This window comes from Moschus berezovskii, chromosome 16 (genome assembly GCF_049115385.1).
Source record: "Moschus berezovskii isolate FMDL1 chromosome 16, NW_MosBer_1.0, whole genome shotgun sequence".
Classification (NCBI taxonomy): Eukaryota; Metazoa; Chordata; class Mammalia; order Artiodactyla; family Moschidae; genus Moschus; species Moschus berezovskii.
Genome location: NC_142475.1, coordinates 59,908,132 through 59,925,323, shown reverse-complemented (window position 1 = coordinate 59,925,323; position 17,192 = coordinate 59,908,132). Strand labels below are relative to the sequence as shown.

The following is a 17,192-nucleotide window of genomic DNA, read 5'->3' as shown; positions in this document are numbered from 1 at the left end:
TGCAGGACTGCAGGCACAAAGTCCTGCCCAGAGGAGAAACACCCAAAAGGCGGCTGCCGCTATGATCACAATTAAGTTGTTCTTGACAAAATTAACATGAAATTGGCAGAGGAAAATGGCGTCCAGCAACCACAGTGAGCCCCAAAACTCTATCTCGTGACCAGCACAACTGCCCAGGGGCCCCAGGGCATACACAACTGGACCCTCTGTCCCGACACAGTGGTGGGAAGAAGAGGATTCATGATCACAAACGTACCTGGCTGCTGGATCCAGCTGTTCTTTCCTACGAGGAGAAAAAAATAAACAAAGCATAAATTACATGCAACTTCTTCTCCCCTCCCTTCAGCAAGCTTCCTTTGCTGAAGATGCAGGAGCAAGGCAAAATGGCGCATATAGAGGGGGACCCACGAATGAGTTGGGGTTCCCCAGGCAGACCCTAGACCCCTCCTGCAACCTAACAGGCCTGGTTCTGAACTCCAAGATCCCTCTCAGCCATTCATTCATTTATTCCAGAGGTCCTCAACCTCGGGGCCGCGGACTGGCACCTCCTATCAGATGAGTGGTGGCATTAGATTAAAAATAAAGTGCGTGAAAAATGTAATGTGCTTAAATCATTCTGAAACCACCCCCACCCCACCACCCAGTCTGGGGAAAAATTGTCTTCCACGTAACCAGTCCCTGGTGCCCAAAAGGATGGGGACTACTGATTTATTCATCCAAAAAATGGCTCTGAGCACCGACTGTCCCACACCTTGTGCTGGGTTTAGGGGACCTGTTAAGTGGTGGGGACAGATGAGGGAACCAGGGATTAAATGAGATGGCACATATAAAGGGCTTCCCAGGTGGTGCTAGTGGGAGACATGAGACCAATTCCTGGGTTGGGAAGATCCCCAGGAGGAGGGCACGGCAACCCACTCCGGTACTCTTGCCTGGAGAATTCCATGGACAGAGCCTGGCGTAGCCTGGCAGGCTACGGTCTGTGGGGTCTCAAAGAGCTGGACACGACCGAAGCGACTTAGCAAGTGACACATGCACACAGCACTTATGAAAACAGATCCAACGTTATTCAGCCTTAGAGAAAGATTACTGCATATTGCCCTTCTTCTCCATTTCTAAGAACTTCAATAATCTTGACCTGGTTCATAAAAAGAGCAAGTTCTGCTTATACAGTAAATTAACTGAGTCTTTTTGGTCAGGTAAATTCTGTTTCTTGGGTCTTAGCATCATCTCCATTTTTGTCCTATATCTAATGATTCCAGAGCTGCAATGACAGACACTAATCACAGATGGTCATTGAAATTAAAATGAAAGAAAATTACAAATTCTGTTTCTCGGTTGCACTAGCAACAGATACTCGACAGCCACCTGTGACAAGTGGCTACCATGTAGGGCAGTGCAGCTATATTCTGCTATTGATATCACTTTCAGGGAACTGATCAGTGTGCATGGATTTTTCTGTTATTATTGATGGTAAACGACATCCGACTTTTAACATCTGCCCACTTCTCTGCTTGTGCATGAGAATGTGTAACTTACTGTCTTCCCCCTACTCCCCAGATCCCTCCTGCGCCTTCCCAGCTTCCTACCACTTACCTCTGCTAGGTCCACACGGCCTCTGTGCTAAGTTGCTTCAGTCGCGTCTGACTCTGGGCGACCCTGCGGACTATAACCCTCCAGGCTCCTCTGTCCATACTGGAGTGGGCTGCCATGCCCTCCTCCAGGGGACCTTCCTGACCCAGAGACTGAACTTGTGTCTCTTAGGTCTCCTGCATTGGCAGGTGGGTTCTTTACCCCTAGCGCCACCTGGGAAGCCTCAGTCTCCACAGGCCAGCAAGTCGGAAGACCTGGGTTTGGTCTCTCCTGTGCCCAGCGTTATGTGTGACCTTGAGCAGGTTCCTGAGCTGGAGGTTTCTGTTTCTTCTTATCTAAAATTGGGGTTGACTAAGACTCTTATGCTGGGAAAGGTTGGGGGAGGGAGGAGAAGGGGCCAACAGAGAATGAGATGGCTGGATGGCATCACCGACTCTGTGGACATGAGTTTGCGTGAACTCCGGGAGTTGGTGATGGACAGGGAGGCCTGGCGTGCTGTGATTCATGGGGTCGCAGAGAGTCGGACATGACTGAGCGACTGAACTGAACTGAATGCATATATATGGAATTTAGGAAGATGGAAATGATAACCCTGTATACGAGACAGCAAAAGAGACACAGATGTATAGAACAGTCTTTGGGACTCTGTGGGAGAGGGTGAGGGTGGGATGATTTGGGAGAATGGCATTGAAACATGTATATTATCATATGTGAAATGAATCGCCAGTTCAGGGTCAATGCATGATATAGGATGCTCGGTGCTGGTGTGCGGGGATGACCCAGAGGGAGGATAAGGAGAGGAGGGAGGTGGGAGGGGGGTTCAGAAAGGGGAACTCATATACACCCGGGGTGGATTCATGTCAATGTATGGCAAAACCAACCAATATAATATTGTAAAATAATTAGCCTCCAATAAAAAAAATAATAAAAAATTAAAAAAATAAAATTGGGGTTGGACTTCAAAATCTCTAAGGTTCTTTGAAATTCATATGTAATGAGTATATAATCCTAAGTAATGGTAAAAGCAAAACAAAAAGGCCATACCATCACTCATCACTGGTAGCCCAAAACATACAAATATATACATACACATATCAATATGTACATATGTGCATACACACACACATATTCTTCAAAGTAACAAAAAACTACACTTGCTGGAAATGGATATGACACTACTTTCAGAAACGGGCTACATAACTGCATCCTTCAAGATCTTTTGAAGGATTACAAAATCACACAGCCACCGTGAAAAACAGTCTGACGGCTTCTCAAAATGTCAATATAGAGTTACCTATTCCACTCCTAGGTATATATCCAACAGAACTGAAAACACATATCCACAAACAGGTACCTGAATGTTCATGGGGGTATAACAGCCCAAAAGTAGAAAACATAGATGAAACTTGAAAATATTATGCTAGGTAAAAGAAATCATAACATTTGGTTTATTTATTATATTTATTTATTTGGCTGTGGCATGTGGGCTCTAGTTCCCTGACCAGGGATCCAACTCAGGCCCACTCCATTAGGAGCACAGAATCTAGCCACTGGACCACCAGGGAAGTCCCAAGATTTTATTTTTTATATCAAATATCCAGACTAGGCAGAATAGAGTGAGAAAATAAATGAATGGTTGCAGGGGCTGCAATAAAAGAGGGAACCAGGGGTAACTGCTAAAGGGCACTGGGTTTCTTTTGGGGGATAATGAAAATGTCCAGGAATTAGACAGTGGTGATCAATACCCGCCAAACTGTTACTTTAAATGGGTATCTTTTATGGTCTGTGAAAATCCTTTTGTAGTATCTGAAGTATATTTCAATAAAGTCTTTTTAAGAATAAATCAAATAAAAAACCTTTAGGAAGCAGGTGAAGACATACCAGTGTACTATCAGCTACTTTTTATTTTGCTGTGAAACCTATGGAATGGGTTGGAATATGGGGAACATTCTTTTCTCAAGGGACTGCCTTGTTTCAGAATGGTTGCCAAGTGAATTCTCTAGTGGCTTTATACTTTTGTCCTTGAAAAAAAGAAAGAAATGTTCCCTCCTAGTCTAAAAGCCATTCTCATATCACAGCAGCTGTCTGCAGCACAATGTATTCCTCCAAGTCTCTGACAGCTAGGACAATGCCTTATTTATAATAAATCAACCCAAAAGAATGGGCCTTTTGCCAAGACCTTGGGATGCAAAGCAAACAGAAATCATCTTGATTCAGCGTTCAGTATGGCCGCACAAGCTCTGGTTTTGGAGTTCAAGGTCAATCTTTTCTCTTCAGGAGAAACGACTAGTCCATTCTAAGACTCTTGCTCTCCTAAGGAATTTTGATACTGCCCCAAACTCGAAATGATTATAGCTACAATAGGAATCTGCCTGCAATGCTGGAGACTCAAATTCGATCCCTGGGTCAGGAAGATCCCCTGGAGAAGGGAATGGCTACCCACTCCAGTATTCTTGCCTGGAGAATTCCCTAGACAGAGGAGCCTGGTGGGCTACAGTCCATGGGGTCCAAAGAGCTGGACACGACTGAGCGATTCACACACACACAGAATTCTAGAATCAGAAGGAATCATAGAAAGTGTCTTCAGGGTGCGTGCCGGCATGCTAAGTCTCTTCAATTGTGTCCGACTCTTTGTGGCCCCATGGACTGTGGCCTGCCAGGCTCCTCTGTCCATGGGATTCTCCTGGCAAGAATACTGGAGCGGGTTGCCATGCCCTTCTCTAAGGGACCTTCCCGGTCCAGGGATTGAATCTGTCTATTTTACGTCCCCTGCATTGGCAGGCAGGTCCTTTACCACTAGCGCCACCTGGGAAGCCCATCTTCAGGGTAAGTAAATCTAATTACAAGTAAGAAGATAAAGTAAACCCAACCCTATCACTCCATTGTGGAAGTCTTGTTTCTCTCATCTCCTTACCTCTTCCACAATTCATCACTCCCTGGGTTTCTTTGCCTCTGCTGACTCCCTTTCAGTTCCTCCTTCCATTCTCCCTTACTGCTGTTACCTTCCTGTAAGCCCTCGCTTCCTCTTCCCTTGAATCCTGCAATCATTTGTTAGCTGATCTCCTGACCCTGGGCCTGTCCAATCCGGCCTCCACATCCCTTCTTGTCTTGTTCCTGAAATACATATCTGCTCATGTCATTCTCTGCCTTCAATGGCTTCTCTTCCCTTTCAGGATCAAGGTGAGAGCCTTTCATGAGTCATGTGTGACCTTCATGGTCTGGCCCAACCTTAGCATATACAGTTCAGTTCAGTCGCTCAGTCGTGTTCGACTCTTTGCGACCCCATGAATCACAGGGGGCCAGGCCTACCTGTCTATCACCAACTCCCAGAGTTCACTCAAACTCATGTCCATTGAGTCGGTGATACCATCCAGCCATCTCATTCTCTGTCGTCCCCTTCTCCTCCCGCCCCCAATCCCTCCCACCATCAGAGTCTTTTCCAGTGAGTCAACTCGTCACATGAGGTGGGCAAAGTATTGGAGTTTCAGCTTTAGCATCAGTCCTTCCAATGAACACCCAGGATTGATCTCCTTTAGGATGGACTGCTTGGATCTCCTTGCAGTCCAAGGGACTCTCAAGAGTCTTCTCCAGCATCACAGTTCAAAAGCATCAATTATTTGGCGATCAACTTTCTTCACAGTCCAACTCTCACATCCACACATGACCACTGGAAAAACCATAGCCTTGACTAGACGGACCTTGGTAGGCAAAGTAATGTCTCTGGTTTTTAATATACTATCTAGGTTGGTCATAACTTTCCTTCCAAGGAGTAAACGTCTTTTAATTTCATGCCTGCAATCAGCATCCGCAGTGATTTTGGAGCCCAAAAAAATAAAGTCTGACACTGTTTCCACTGTTTCCCCATCTATTTCCCATGACGTGATGGGACCAGATGCCATGAACTTTGTTTTCTGAATGTTGAGCTTCAAGCCAACTTTTTCACTCTCCTCTTTTGCTTTCCTCAAGAGGCTTTTTAGTTCCTCTTCACTTTCTGCCATAAGGGTGGTGTCATCTGCATATCTGAGGTTATTGATATTTCTCCCAGCAATCTTGATTCCAGCTTGTGCTTCTTCCAGCCCAGCGCTCCTCATGATGTACTCTGCATATAAGTTAAATAAGCATGGAGAAGGAAACGGTAACCCCCTCCAGTATTCTTGCCTGGAGAATCCCATGGACGGAGAAGCCTGGTAGGCTACAGTCCACGGGGTCGCAAAGAGTCGGACACGACTGAGCGACTGAACGGAACGGAACGGAAGCAGGGTGACAATATACAACCTTGACGTACCCCTTTTCCTATTTGGAACCAGTCTGTTGTTCCATGTACAGTTCTGACTGTTGCTTCCTGACCTGCCTACAGGTTTCTCAAGAGGCAGGTCAGGTGGTCTGGGATTCCCATCTCTTTCAGAATTTTCCACAGTTTATTGTGATCCACACAGTCAAAGGCTTTGGCATAGTCAATGAAGCAGAAATAGATGTTTTTCTGGAACTCTCTTGCTTTCTCCATGATCCAGTGGATGTTGGCAATTTGATCTCTGGTTCCTCTGCCTTTTCTAAAACCTGCTTGAACATCTGAAAGTTCGTGGTTCACATATTGCTGAAGCCTGGCTTGGAGAATTTTGAGCATGACTTTACTAGCATGTGAGATGAGTGCAATTGTGCGATAGTTTGAGCATTCTTTGGCATTGCCTTTCTTTGGGATTGGAATGAAGACTGAACTTTCCCAGTCCTGTGGCCACTGCTGAGTTTTCCAAATTTGCTGGCATATTGAGTGTAGCACTTTCACAGCATCATCTTTCAGGATTTGAAATAGCTCAACTGGAATTCCATCACCTCCACTAGCTTTGTTCGTAGTGATGCTTTCTAAGGCCCACTTGACTTCATATTCCAAGATGTCTGGCTCTAGGTCAGTGATCACGTTATTGTGACTATCTTGGTCGTGAAGATCTTTTTTGTACGGTTCTTCTGTGTATTCTTGCCACCTCTTCTTAATATCTTCTGCTTCTGTTAGGTCCATACCATTTCTGTCCTTTATCGAACCCATCTTTGCATGAAATGTTCCCTTGGTATCTCTAATTTTCTTGAAGAGATCTCTTGTTTTTCCTATTCTGTTGTTTTCCTCTATTTCTTTGCATTGATCGCTGAGGAAGGCTTTCTTATCTCTCCTTGCTATTCTTTAGAACGTTGCATTCAGATGCTTATATCTTTCCTTTTCTCCTTTGCTTTTCATTTCTCTTCTTTTCACAGCTATTTGTAAGGCCTCTTCAGACAGCCATTTTAGGAGCTCAAAATACTGATGGACTGAATGCCTGGACGAGAAGGTGCCATGTGCCACTAGACCCTCTTGGGATAGCACCATAGACCCTGAGCTGGGAGAGGGAAGCACAGCCCTGAGGTTTGGGGGCCCTGTGGGTCATGGTCAGGTTTTGGATCCTCTTCTCTTTGTCACAGTTACCCACTGGAAGGTTTTATGCAGGGAAATGAGTCAGGAGACCTCAATGTCCTCAGGGTGCTTAAATCTTCACTGTGATCTGGTGATGGAGGTGGAGGGAATATTGAGGCTGAGTTCAGAGGCTGGCCACAAGTCCCACAATGAGAATAAAGGGGGTGGGAGGGGTCACTAGTCCAGTGTTGGGTCATGTCACGGTCTGTGAGCCCAGACATATGGCAGAAACATGCAGCAGAGCAAGTGGGGTCCTGCTCCAGGTGTGAGTCTGAGCGTCCCTCTACTTCTCCTACCAGCTCAAGGGTCCTAGCAGTCCAGCCTTCCATTCACACACTTAAAACTCTGAGCTCAGGATCCAAAACCTGGCAAGGTGCAATTTGTTTCAGAAACCCAAGTAGTGACCACAGGCTTGGAGGAACCTAGATGTGGCTGACATTGGCCAAAATGACCAAAGTTTCTAAGCCCCAGTTGGCTCATTTGCAAAAGGAGCCTGGTGACACTGACCACCCAGGCTGTCTCCAAGGATTCCTGTGTTAAAATTACCAGGGATGCTTGTTCAAGATGCTTCAACTATTCCAACGCCCTTAAAATTATTGAGGGCTTCCCTGGTGGCTCAATGGTAAAAAACTTGCTTGCAGTGTGGGAGACACAGGAGACTTGGGTTTGATCCCTGGGTCGGGAAGATCCCCTGGAGGAGGAAGTGGCAACCCACTCTAGTATTCTTGCCAGGAAAATCCCATGAACAGAGGAGCCTGGTGGGCTACAGTCCACGTGATCGCAAAGAGTCAGACACGACTGACGCGACTAAGCACACAGCACAAAACTGCCGAAGGATGCAGGATCCGCACGTCCACATCCCCCACTGATCATAACCCATCTTAACATCTGAGAACCTCTGACTTATTTCACAGGGTGCCTGTGAGTATTAAATCAAAAGTCAACTTGTATTCCAGGAGCATACTGGATGTCTCATAAATATTCATTTCCCTCTCCCTTTTCACAGGCGCTGGCCATTGGAAGTGGAATGTAATTTTTTTTTTCCTGAAAACTCGCACATAATTTCTCACTTCTGAGAACACAAAACATCTCTGGGCCCCCAGAGGACTCCCCCGGATCCTTCTTCCCCCACCCTTTCCTGGTTTGGAGGCGAAAGGCACGACTATCCTGGCCTCCAGGATGGCCAGGATAGCCCGTTGCACTCACTCCTCACTTCCTCAGCCACTGACCCTGCTCCAACACTCACCGGACCTTCTCTTTCAGCCACTCCACACTGTCTAGCTGGAAACCCTGGGTGACATCCTGAGGTCATCTGGGGAGCTTCAAAAAATACTGGACTGCACACCCATACCTGCCTCCTCCCCCTGGAATTATGATTTGATCAGCCTAGGGATGGTCCGGGCATTGGGCTATTTTAAGCTCTAATGAGTCTAACATGCGACCCAGACTGAGAACCACTGCCTGCAGGACGTCCTTCAGGAACCGTGAAGGCCATGGGCACACATACAGACCCACGGGAGCAGTGGTGAGTCATGCCCTGAGCATTCAGCTGAGTGGCCACTTGCCTGAAGAACGGAAAAGAGACGACTGATTCATAGAACCTCCATGTCGCCACAAGATCAATCCTGTTGGGGTTGGTAGCATAGTATCTCCAGGCGGCCTGGGGAGGAGAGACGAAGGGTGGGAATGAGCTGGTGTCACCCAGAAGGTCACACGGAATCCCACAACTTTGAAACAGTAAGCCTTGGACACGTAAGGGTTAGGTGTGCACTGAGGTCATACCCAGAGAAGCCAGATTCTTGGCCTTTTGTAGCTCCTATGGGAAGAAAACCCTGCTTGACCTTATCATCTCAGATGGAGAAAACCGATGTAGTAGGGGGTAGGGTGGAGAATTGAATTACTGTGGAGAGGGGAATCTGGGTATAAGAGCCCTGAAAGGAGCAGGGATTCCTCTTGCTGCATGATTCCTTGAGATTTCTCAAGGAGGTGGGAAGACAAACAGTCTTTTGTGCCACTTCTGGATGCAAAAGACAGTCTGGCAGGTGAGGTTTTGATTCTAACACACTAGAACTTCTGTATACTGTGATGGTTTGGGGGTTGGGGAGGATAACAGGGCAGACTCTCAGAGCCCAGAACTGACTTAGAAACTACAGGGTACAAGATAACATGGAGCACCATCCTGTATCAGCCCCACAGGGACGCTCACTACAACTGGATGCAATTTCATGAGTGGGAGGTCATGCAGACGGTCTGTACCAGGCAGCCAGCCGGAGCCAGAACACTCCACCTTCCTGTTCTCTCTGCTCCCGACAGCCCATAAGACCACAAAGCAAGAACTCTCCCTGAAGGAGAAGAGGGTACACTCTGCCCCTCCTGTCACCTCTCACTATTGTCCTCAGCCCAGGGTGCGGGCAGTGACAGGGAGGAGCAGCTGGCAGGAGACCAGCACCCATTGCTGCACGGTCGCCTACTGGGTGGCATAAATGGTGAACTGGTCGATATTTTGCACATGTGGGCATCTCTCCCTCTCTGGACTTCTGGGCTCTCTATCACGAGCAGATGTAAGGGCCCGCATCTCCTTGCAGCTGGGTGGCTATGCACCTGTGCTCTAGGCTAGGCTGACTCTTCTTGTGGGCTCCCCGTTCAAGACTGTGGTGAGAATAGAAGGAGAGAAAACCTAGCGTGGACCCAAGTCCAGGCCCAGCTCTCCACTCCACCAGGGGTAAGAGAGCTGATGGGCGGGCTCCTGTCTGAGTCCCGTGCCTAGTTTCTGACTGGCTTAGAACTTGGGTGGGAGAGTGATGGGATAGTTACTTTCAGGACACACAGCGACTAGTCATAGAAATAAACCATAGCAACACCCGGAGCAGTGGCAGCAGGTTCAGTGCTGGGTCCATCCCGGAGCATGGCATGCCCACTCCCGCAGAAGCAGACAGACATGCGTGTACACACACACACACAGACACAATCACACACATACACACAGACAGACAGACAGACACACGCACACAGAGACACACCACACACAGACACAACACACATAGACACACACACACACAGACATAGACACAGACAGACACACACAGACACATACACACACTCAGATAAACACACACATACATACACATAGACACAACACACACAGACACACAGACACACAGAGACACACACACACAGAGACACAATCACACACATACACACAGACAGACACCACACACAGACACAACACACACAGATACACACACACAGACACACACACATAAACAGAGACACATGCACACACATACACACAGACAGACACAACACACATACACATAGACACACACACATACACATAGACACAACACACACACAGAGACACATGCACACACATACACACACAGACAGACAGACAGACACACACATAGACACAACACACACACACGGACACACACATACACATAGACACAACACACACAGACATACACACAGACACATAGACACAACAGACACTCACACAGACACACACACAGACACAACACACAGACAGACACACACAGACACAACACACACACCAGACAGACACACACAGACACAACACACACACACACAGAGACACATGCACACACAGACACAGACACAGACAAGACACACACACACACAGACACACACATAGACACACCACACACAGACACATGCACACACAGACATACAGACACAGACACACACAGATACATAGACACAACACACAGACACACACACACACACAGAGACATAGACACAACACACACACACACAGAGACACATGCACACACATGCACATAGACACAGAGACACACACACACATAGACACACACACACATAGACACAGACACAGACACACACACATACACACAACACACACACACTCAGATACACACACACAGAGACACATGCACACGCATACACACACACAGACACACTACACACAGACACACAACACACACACAGACACACACAGACACATGCACACGCATACACACAGACACACACACAGATACACACACACAGACACACGCACATACACAGATGTAGACACACAGACACATACAGACATACACACACACACACAACACACAACACACACACTCAGAGACACACACACAGAGACACATGCACACACATACATACAGACACAGACAGACACACACAGACACAACACACACACACACTCAGATACACACACAGATGTAGACACACATATATATGCACATAGACACACACACAGACACACACACAGACACAAAGACACACCACACACACACAGACACATTCACACACATACACACAGACACAGACACAGACAGACACACACACACAGACGTAGACACACATATACATACACAGACCCACACACAGACAGACACACACACATAGACACAACACACACACAGATACACACACAGATGTAGACACACATATACATAGACACACACAGACACACACACATACACATAGACACAACATACACAGACACACACAGACATACACACACAGACACACAGACACACCACACACACACAGACACATGCACACACATACACACAGACACATAGACACACCACACACACACAGATACACACACACAGACACATGCACACACATACACATAGACACACCACACACAGACACACACATATGCATACACATAGACACACACACAGACACACACCATACACACAGACACACCACACACAGACACACACACAGACACATGCACAGTTGCGTGGCCGTCCAGTTCAGCCCCAGGCAGACAGACCTGGATGAGCTCAGCAGCGGGCTTCCTCCTTTTCTCAAAGTGCTTCTGACGGTGCTGTTCCTGCACCTTGAGCGCTAGCCCGGAACCCAGGATGCCCTGAAGGGAGAAGTCAGGCCCTGAGGTCAGCTCCCCCAAGACTCTTCTGGAGCCCCACCCCGACCCTCAGGCCCCAGTGATGACCCTGAGTGAAGGGGAGAGGAAAAGACCCCTTCTTTGTCTTCCAGGGGGTGGGGGCTGGGTTAAGTGGGGCCCTGAAGTCAGGGTTCCATTCCCGACTCTGCCACTCCCAGCAGGGAGGCCCTGGCCAGTCCCTTCTCTGCTGCCTCTCAGGTTCTTCCACAGGGAAGTCAGATAGCAGCGTCCACCTCACAGTTCTGTGAGGGAAAAATGAGGTCACGCAACAGGGACTGCCTAGTAAGGAGGAGGCGGCGCAACAGATTCCCAGTTAGCATTAATGGAATTTAAAAAATATTTCAGTCGCTTGAACTGTCACGTGAGACTTTTACTCTGGCCTCCATTTCTCCGAATTGTGATCTGTTTTGATTTCTAGATCAAACTCTAACGTGGAGTACATGGCAGGATGGGGTACACCCCTTTCAAGTTGAGAGAGAATTAAGAGACCATGTCCCCTGCTCAAAGCCCCTTATCTTTTATAGATAAAGAAACTGAGAGTCAGAAAGGTCATCTTCCCAAGGTCAAACAGCTTAGGAAAAAACACTGGACGGCTGCGATGGACGAAGGAAGGGCTGCGATAAACAAACAGCCTCAGTACCAGAAGGATGGGAGATGAAGGGCAGGGAAGAAGGGTTGTTACACTGGAAGGTTCTCTTCAAGCTTTGTGATTAAGAGCCATGCTTGCAAGGAGCAGGCCTGCGTCCCTGGCTCTATAAGCCAATAGCCCTGTGACTATGGAAACTTAACTAACACAATGAAGCCTCAGTCTCCTCATCTGGAAAACGGGTAGAAATGGCACACCAAATTCCAAATGCTTTTACAAAGATTAAATGAGACAGTGTAGGGAAAGCACATGGCATGAATCTGGTACACAGTAAGTTCAACAATGCTATATATTATTATTGACACCGATTGGCACTGGGCTTTGGGGAAGTTATTCTACCAGGGATCAAGAACTTGAGGGAAATGCATTTTTTTTACACAAACTAGAAGATGACAGGGCAGAGAAGGGAACTCACAAATACAAAGGACTTGCTATGTGCACGGAATATGGGGGTGAAAGACACAATCAAAGCCCCCAAGGGGCTCGCATTCTCCCGGGGAAGCAGATTTGGAATCTGAAATCCCAGGTGGGCTCAGAAATGCCTTTACAGAGTGATATCCAGAGGAGGGAGTGATGAACTCAGCCTAAAGAAGGCAGCATTGAACTGGGTCTGGAGGATAAACAATGGGTCCCTATATAACACAGGGAACTATATCCAATATCCTGTGATAAACCATAATAGAAAAGAATATTTTAAAAAAGAATATGAGCTCCACCTGGAGCTCTGTGATGACCCAGGAGGGTGGCATGGGAGGGAGGTCCAAGAAGGAAGGGATGTATGCAAACATATGGCTGATTCACTTAGTTGTTTAGCAGAAAGTAACACAACATCGTAAAGCAATTATACCACAATTTTAAAATAAAGAATGCCTATATGTAGATGTGTCACTTTGCTGTATAGCAGATGTTCACAACATTGTAAATCAACTATAGTTCAATAAAATTTTTTTTAAAAAAAGAAACTGAGTCTTGAAAGAGGAGTAGGTATTTGGGGGGAATCACTCCTGGCAGAGAGCTGCACAGCCTGTGGCAGAGACAGGACAGCATGACACGGGGACCACTACTGAGTTGATGGGGCTGGAAATCAGGATACGAGAAGGTGGAAGACGAGGCTGGATGGCTGAGTTGGGGCCAGGCAGTGACGGATCCTGCCCATCATCGAGGGAGAACAGTGAGGACACTCACGGCTGGCAGGGCAAAAAAGGAGACGCCAATTAAGGAAAAGGTGGCTGCGATCAGACGGCCTTCCCATGTTTTGGGCGTCTTGTCTCCGTAGCCAATGGTGGCCAGTGTAATCTGAAAAGAGAAGCGTTCAGACATGGGGCTTCCCAGGGGCAGGAAGTCAGTGATGTATCAGCCGAGCTTTACCCATAAGCCTTTGTACTGACTGTGGCAGTGTCCCGTTTAGAATAAGACTCCCATGGGAGAGAAGGTACAAATACCAGCGATCTTATACAGGAGCCTTGAGACCACATCTGTTTCCAAGCTAAGGATTTCTTCCCTATAGTCAATCAGTCAACAGGTACTTCAAAAATTGCAAACACGTGTATCTGCATATACATACATGTGTATGTTTGCAAGTGCGTGACTTTGTGTATAGTCATGATTCTGAATGTATGTGCTCGCGCCTGTGTATTTATATGTATTGTGTGTACAGGGGTGTACGTCTAATGTCTGGGCCCGTGTCTGTCCAGGCGTATGTTGAATGCTCCTCTGTGCATTTACACTTGTAGGTTATCAGCACGTGTGTACTTATGAACATGGAAGGCAGGCTACTGGGGTAGGTAAGAGTGTGGCCTCTGGACCCAAATGCCTGAGCTCAAATCCCAGGTTAGGCACTAACTTGGCTCAGAGAGCTTTGAATTAGTGACTCAACCCCTGCAAGCCTTGGGTTCTCCGATTTGAAAAACTGAAAGTGTTATAGTTGCTCAGTTGCGTCCGACCCTTCGCCAGGCTCCTCTGTCCAAGGAATTCTCCAGGCAAGAATACTGGACTGGGTAGCCATTCCCTTCTCCAGGAGATCTTCCCAATCCAGGGATCGAACCCAGGTCTCCTGCACTGCAGGTGGATTCTTTACTGTTTGAACCACCAGGGAGTTAATAATAGGAGTTATTTGCACTTAAAATGTGTTTGTAAATGTAAAGTGCTTAAACAATGCTTTAATACCACGTGCCCGATGGGGGTGGGGCCGTGTGTCTCTAGGTGTGCTTGAGGGTCTGGGTATACACATCTGCTTCTCCCACTGAGTCTGCACAGCACAGCCTGAATAATGACGGGTAAGGTCCCTGAGTGACCATGGGATGAGACTGATCAGAGCCCTGACTTCTATGGAAAAGCCCCCCATCCAAGGGCCCATCCTGCAGGATGCGTCTCCCAGGGGGATTCCTAAATGGAGGCGCTCTCCTCTCCCCTGTGCTGAAGAACACAGCTGCCCAACCACGCATGTCCACATCACGCCCTCCATGGCCTTCCGGCCCTCCAGCCGAACCCCATGGGGCAGCCTTCAAGGTGGTGACTCACCAGGCCCCACCACAGGGCGTCTGCGTAGGTCTCAAATTCCTCTTTCATCTCTTCTCCTTGGGCATCCACCTCCGGCACATCTTTCTCAACCAGGTAGACGAGAAATGAAGAAAGGATGAGCGTCAGGAACCCGATGTACCAGGCGGTGATGAGCTCCTGGGACAGCAAGCGGTGGACAGGGAAGGGGTCACTGCGTGGAGGCCGGGAGGAGGTTGCAGGCACACTGGAGCTGGAGTGCAGGTTCACCAGCTCTGGGACACGGGGGAGTCACTCACCTTCTCCGATCCTCACCTCCCATCACTGGAAAATGGGGGCCAGGACTGTGGTCATTGTTTGCATCACTAACAGAATGAGGGGATGGCTCTAGAAGGACAGGGAGGGCTCTGTGGTCACTGTATCACAGCTCAAGAGGCTTCACGGGGAGGCAAGAAGGCAGGAGGGATGGGCCGCTCCCTCGGAGACAAGGCTTGGGACTCAGGAAACCCTATTCTAGATTGGGCAGAACAACAATAAAGCTCTTTCCACTTGGAACGTGACAGACAGCGAGGGGGAATTATCCTGGCAGAGGGGACAGAGGTGTGGATGGGGACCCAGCCCGGCCACTAACGGACTGTGTGACTCTGGGCAGATGACCTCTCCTCCCTAGCCTGTTTTTTCATTTTAAAATGAAGGGACGGAACCACAGAGTTTCAAAAAGTGCCACAGATACTTCAACTGCAGATAGGCATTTTTTATAAGAAGTAATCACATACCGATTTAAACCATATTGCTGCTGCTGCTGCTGCTGCTGCTAAGTCACTTCAGTCGTGTCTGACTCTGTGTGACCCCATAGATGGAAGCCCACCAGGCTCCCCCGTCCCTGGGATTCTCCAGGCAAGAACACTGGAGTGGGTTGCCACTTCCTTCTCCAATGTGTGAAAGTGGAAAGTGAAAAGTGAAAGTGAAGTTGCTCAGTCGTGTCTGACCCTCAGCGACCCCACGGACTGCAGCCTACCAGGCTCCTTCATCCATGGGATTTTCTAGGCAATAGTACTGGAGTGGCTTGCCATTGCCTTCTCCGTAAACCATATTAGCATAAATAAAACATAAAACCATTAATTTGTGGATTTGATCGCATGATAGACTGGGATATCCTCGAAAACAAGAGACAGCTGATTTAAAGGAAAAATGTTAAGGGTGGTAACGGTAAGGGTGGTACAGAGACATGGCAAAGATAGGCAAACCACTGAAGTTTCAAACACCCTGACCACGACAGTCCCTGAGGCACTTCCTATGTCTCTCATTCTATTCCCACTCCAAGGGTTACCCTGGTAGGTTGGGCAGAAGAAAGTCAAGGTTATGGGCAAACACAGTCTGGAGATTAGGCCTGACATTCCTGCTAAGTCATCACAGAGAATGAAGCCATTCATATTGACAGAGTTCTTTTATCCGACCGTCCTCGGCCAATCAGCTGGCCTTCTGGGCCCATCGCATCTCGCTGACACGGCTGCTTCCAGCATCTCCCTGAGCCTTTGCTCACACTGGTCCTCGGTCCTCCCAGCTCCTCCCTGGGGGACCAACCAGAGAGCACTGAGTCACCTAAGACTCGTGTCATCTCCATTATGAGAGCTTCCTGGATGTTTGCTCCCCCAACTACAGCAAGCTTTCATTTCTAGCTTTTTTTTTTCCTTCTATGTCCTCACCATTTTCTAAACAGATGTTAAGTCTCTATTACACTCATTTGCTTATAGGTCTGACCTTTGCCACAGCATCAAGTGCCTGGTGTACTCGTGTGAGTTCACAGCAGAGGTTAGCTGAGATGCTGCAGGCGATCCAGCAGCCCTTCCCCTCCGTGAGTGTCCACTCCTCCGGGGTTCGAGAAGGAAAGGATGAAGTGGATGGTCCGTCCCCAGTCACGAACCTTTCACCCTGTTGAGTGTGATTCCAGCGTGACTACGTTATTTCATACTCCCTGCCTCCAAATGCTGAACCAGAGAAACAGCTGTCTGTGTGCGTATGGAAGTCCCGGCTGTGTGGGATGAAGAGCTGGCACAGTGGCCACTGGGGAGGGAAATGAGTCCCCACTCTGTGCCCTGCAGTCACTCAAA

The 17,192-nt window shown here is 48.0% G+C and overlaps 1 protein-coding gene across 1 annotated transcript in view; it reads right to left on the bottom strand.

The window, feature by feature from the left end:
- The window catches only part of KCNQ3 (potassium voltage-gated channel subfamily Q member 3), a 309,647-nt gene that overhangs the window by 29,592 nt on the left and 262,863 nt on the right, over positions 1–17,192 (bottom strand). The window contains exons 5-9 of the mRNA XM_055432368.2: positions 15,106–15,261; positions 13,771–13,881; positions 11,808–11,903; positions 8,596–8,690; positions 257–283 (exon numbers count right to left, since the gene is read on the bottom strand). Of these exons, the coding sequence (XP_055288343.1) occupies positions 257–283; positions 8,596–8,690; positions 11,808–11,903; positions 13,771–13,881; positions 15,106–15,261 (485 nt within the window). The remainder of the gene's footprint in view (positions 1–256; positions 284–8,595; positions 8,691–11,807; positions 11,904–13,770; positions 13,882–15,105; positions 15,262–17,192) is intronic.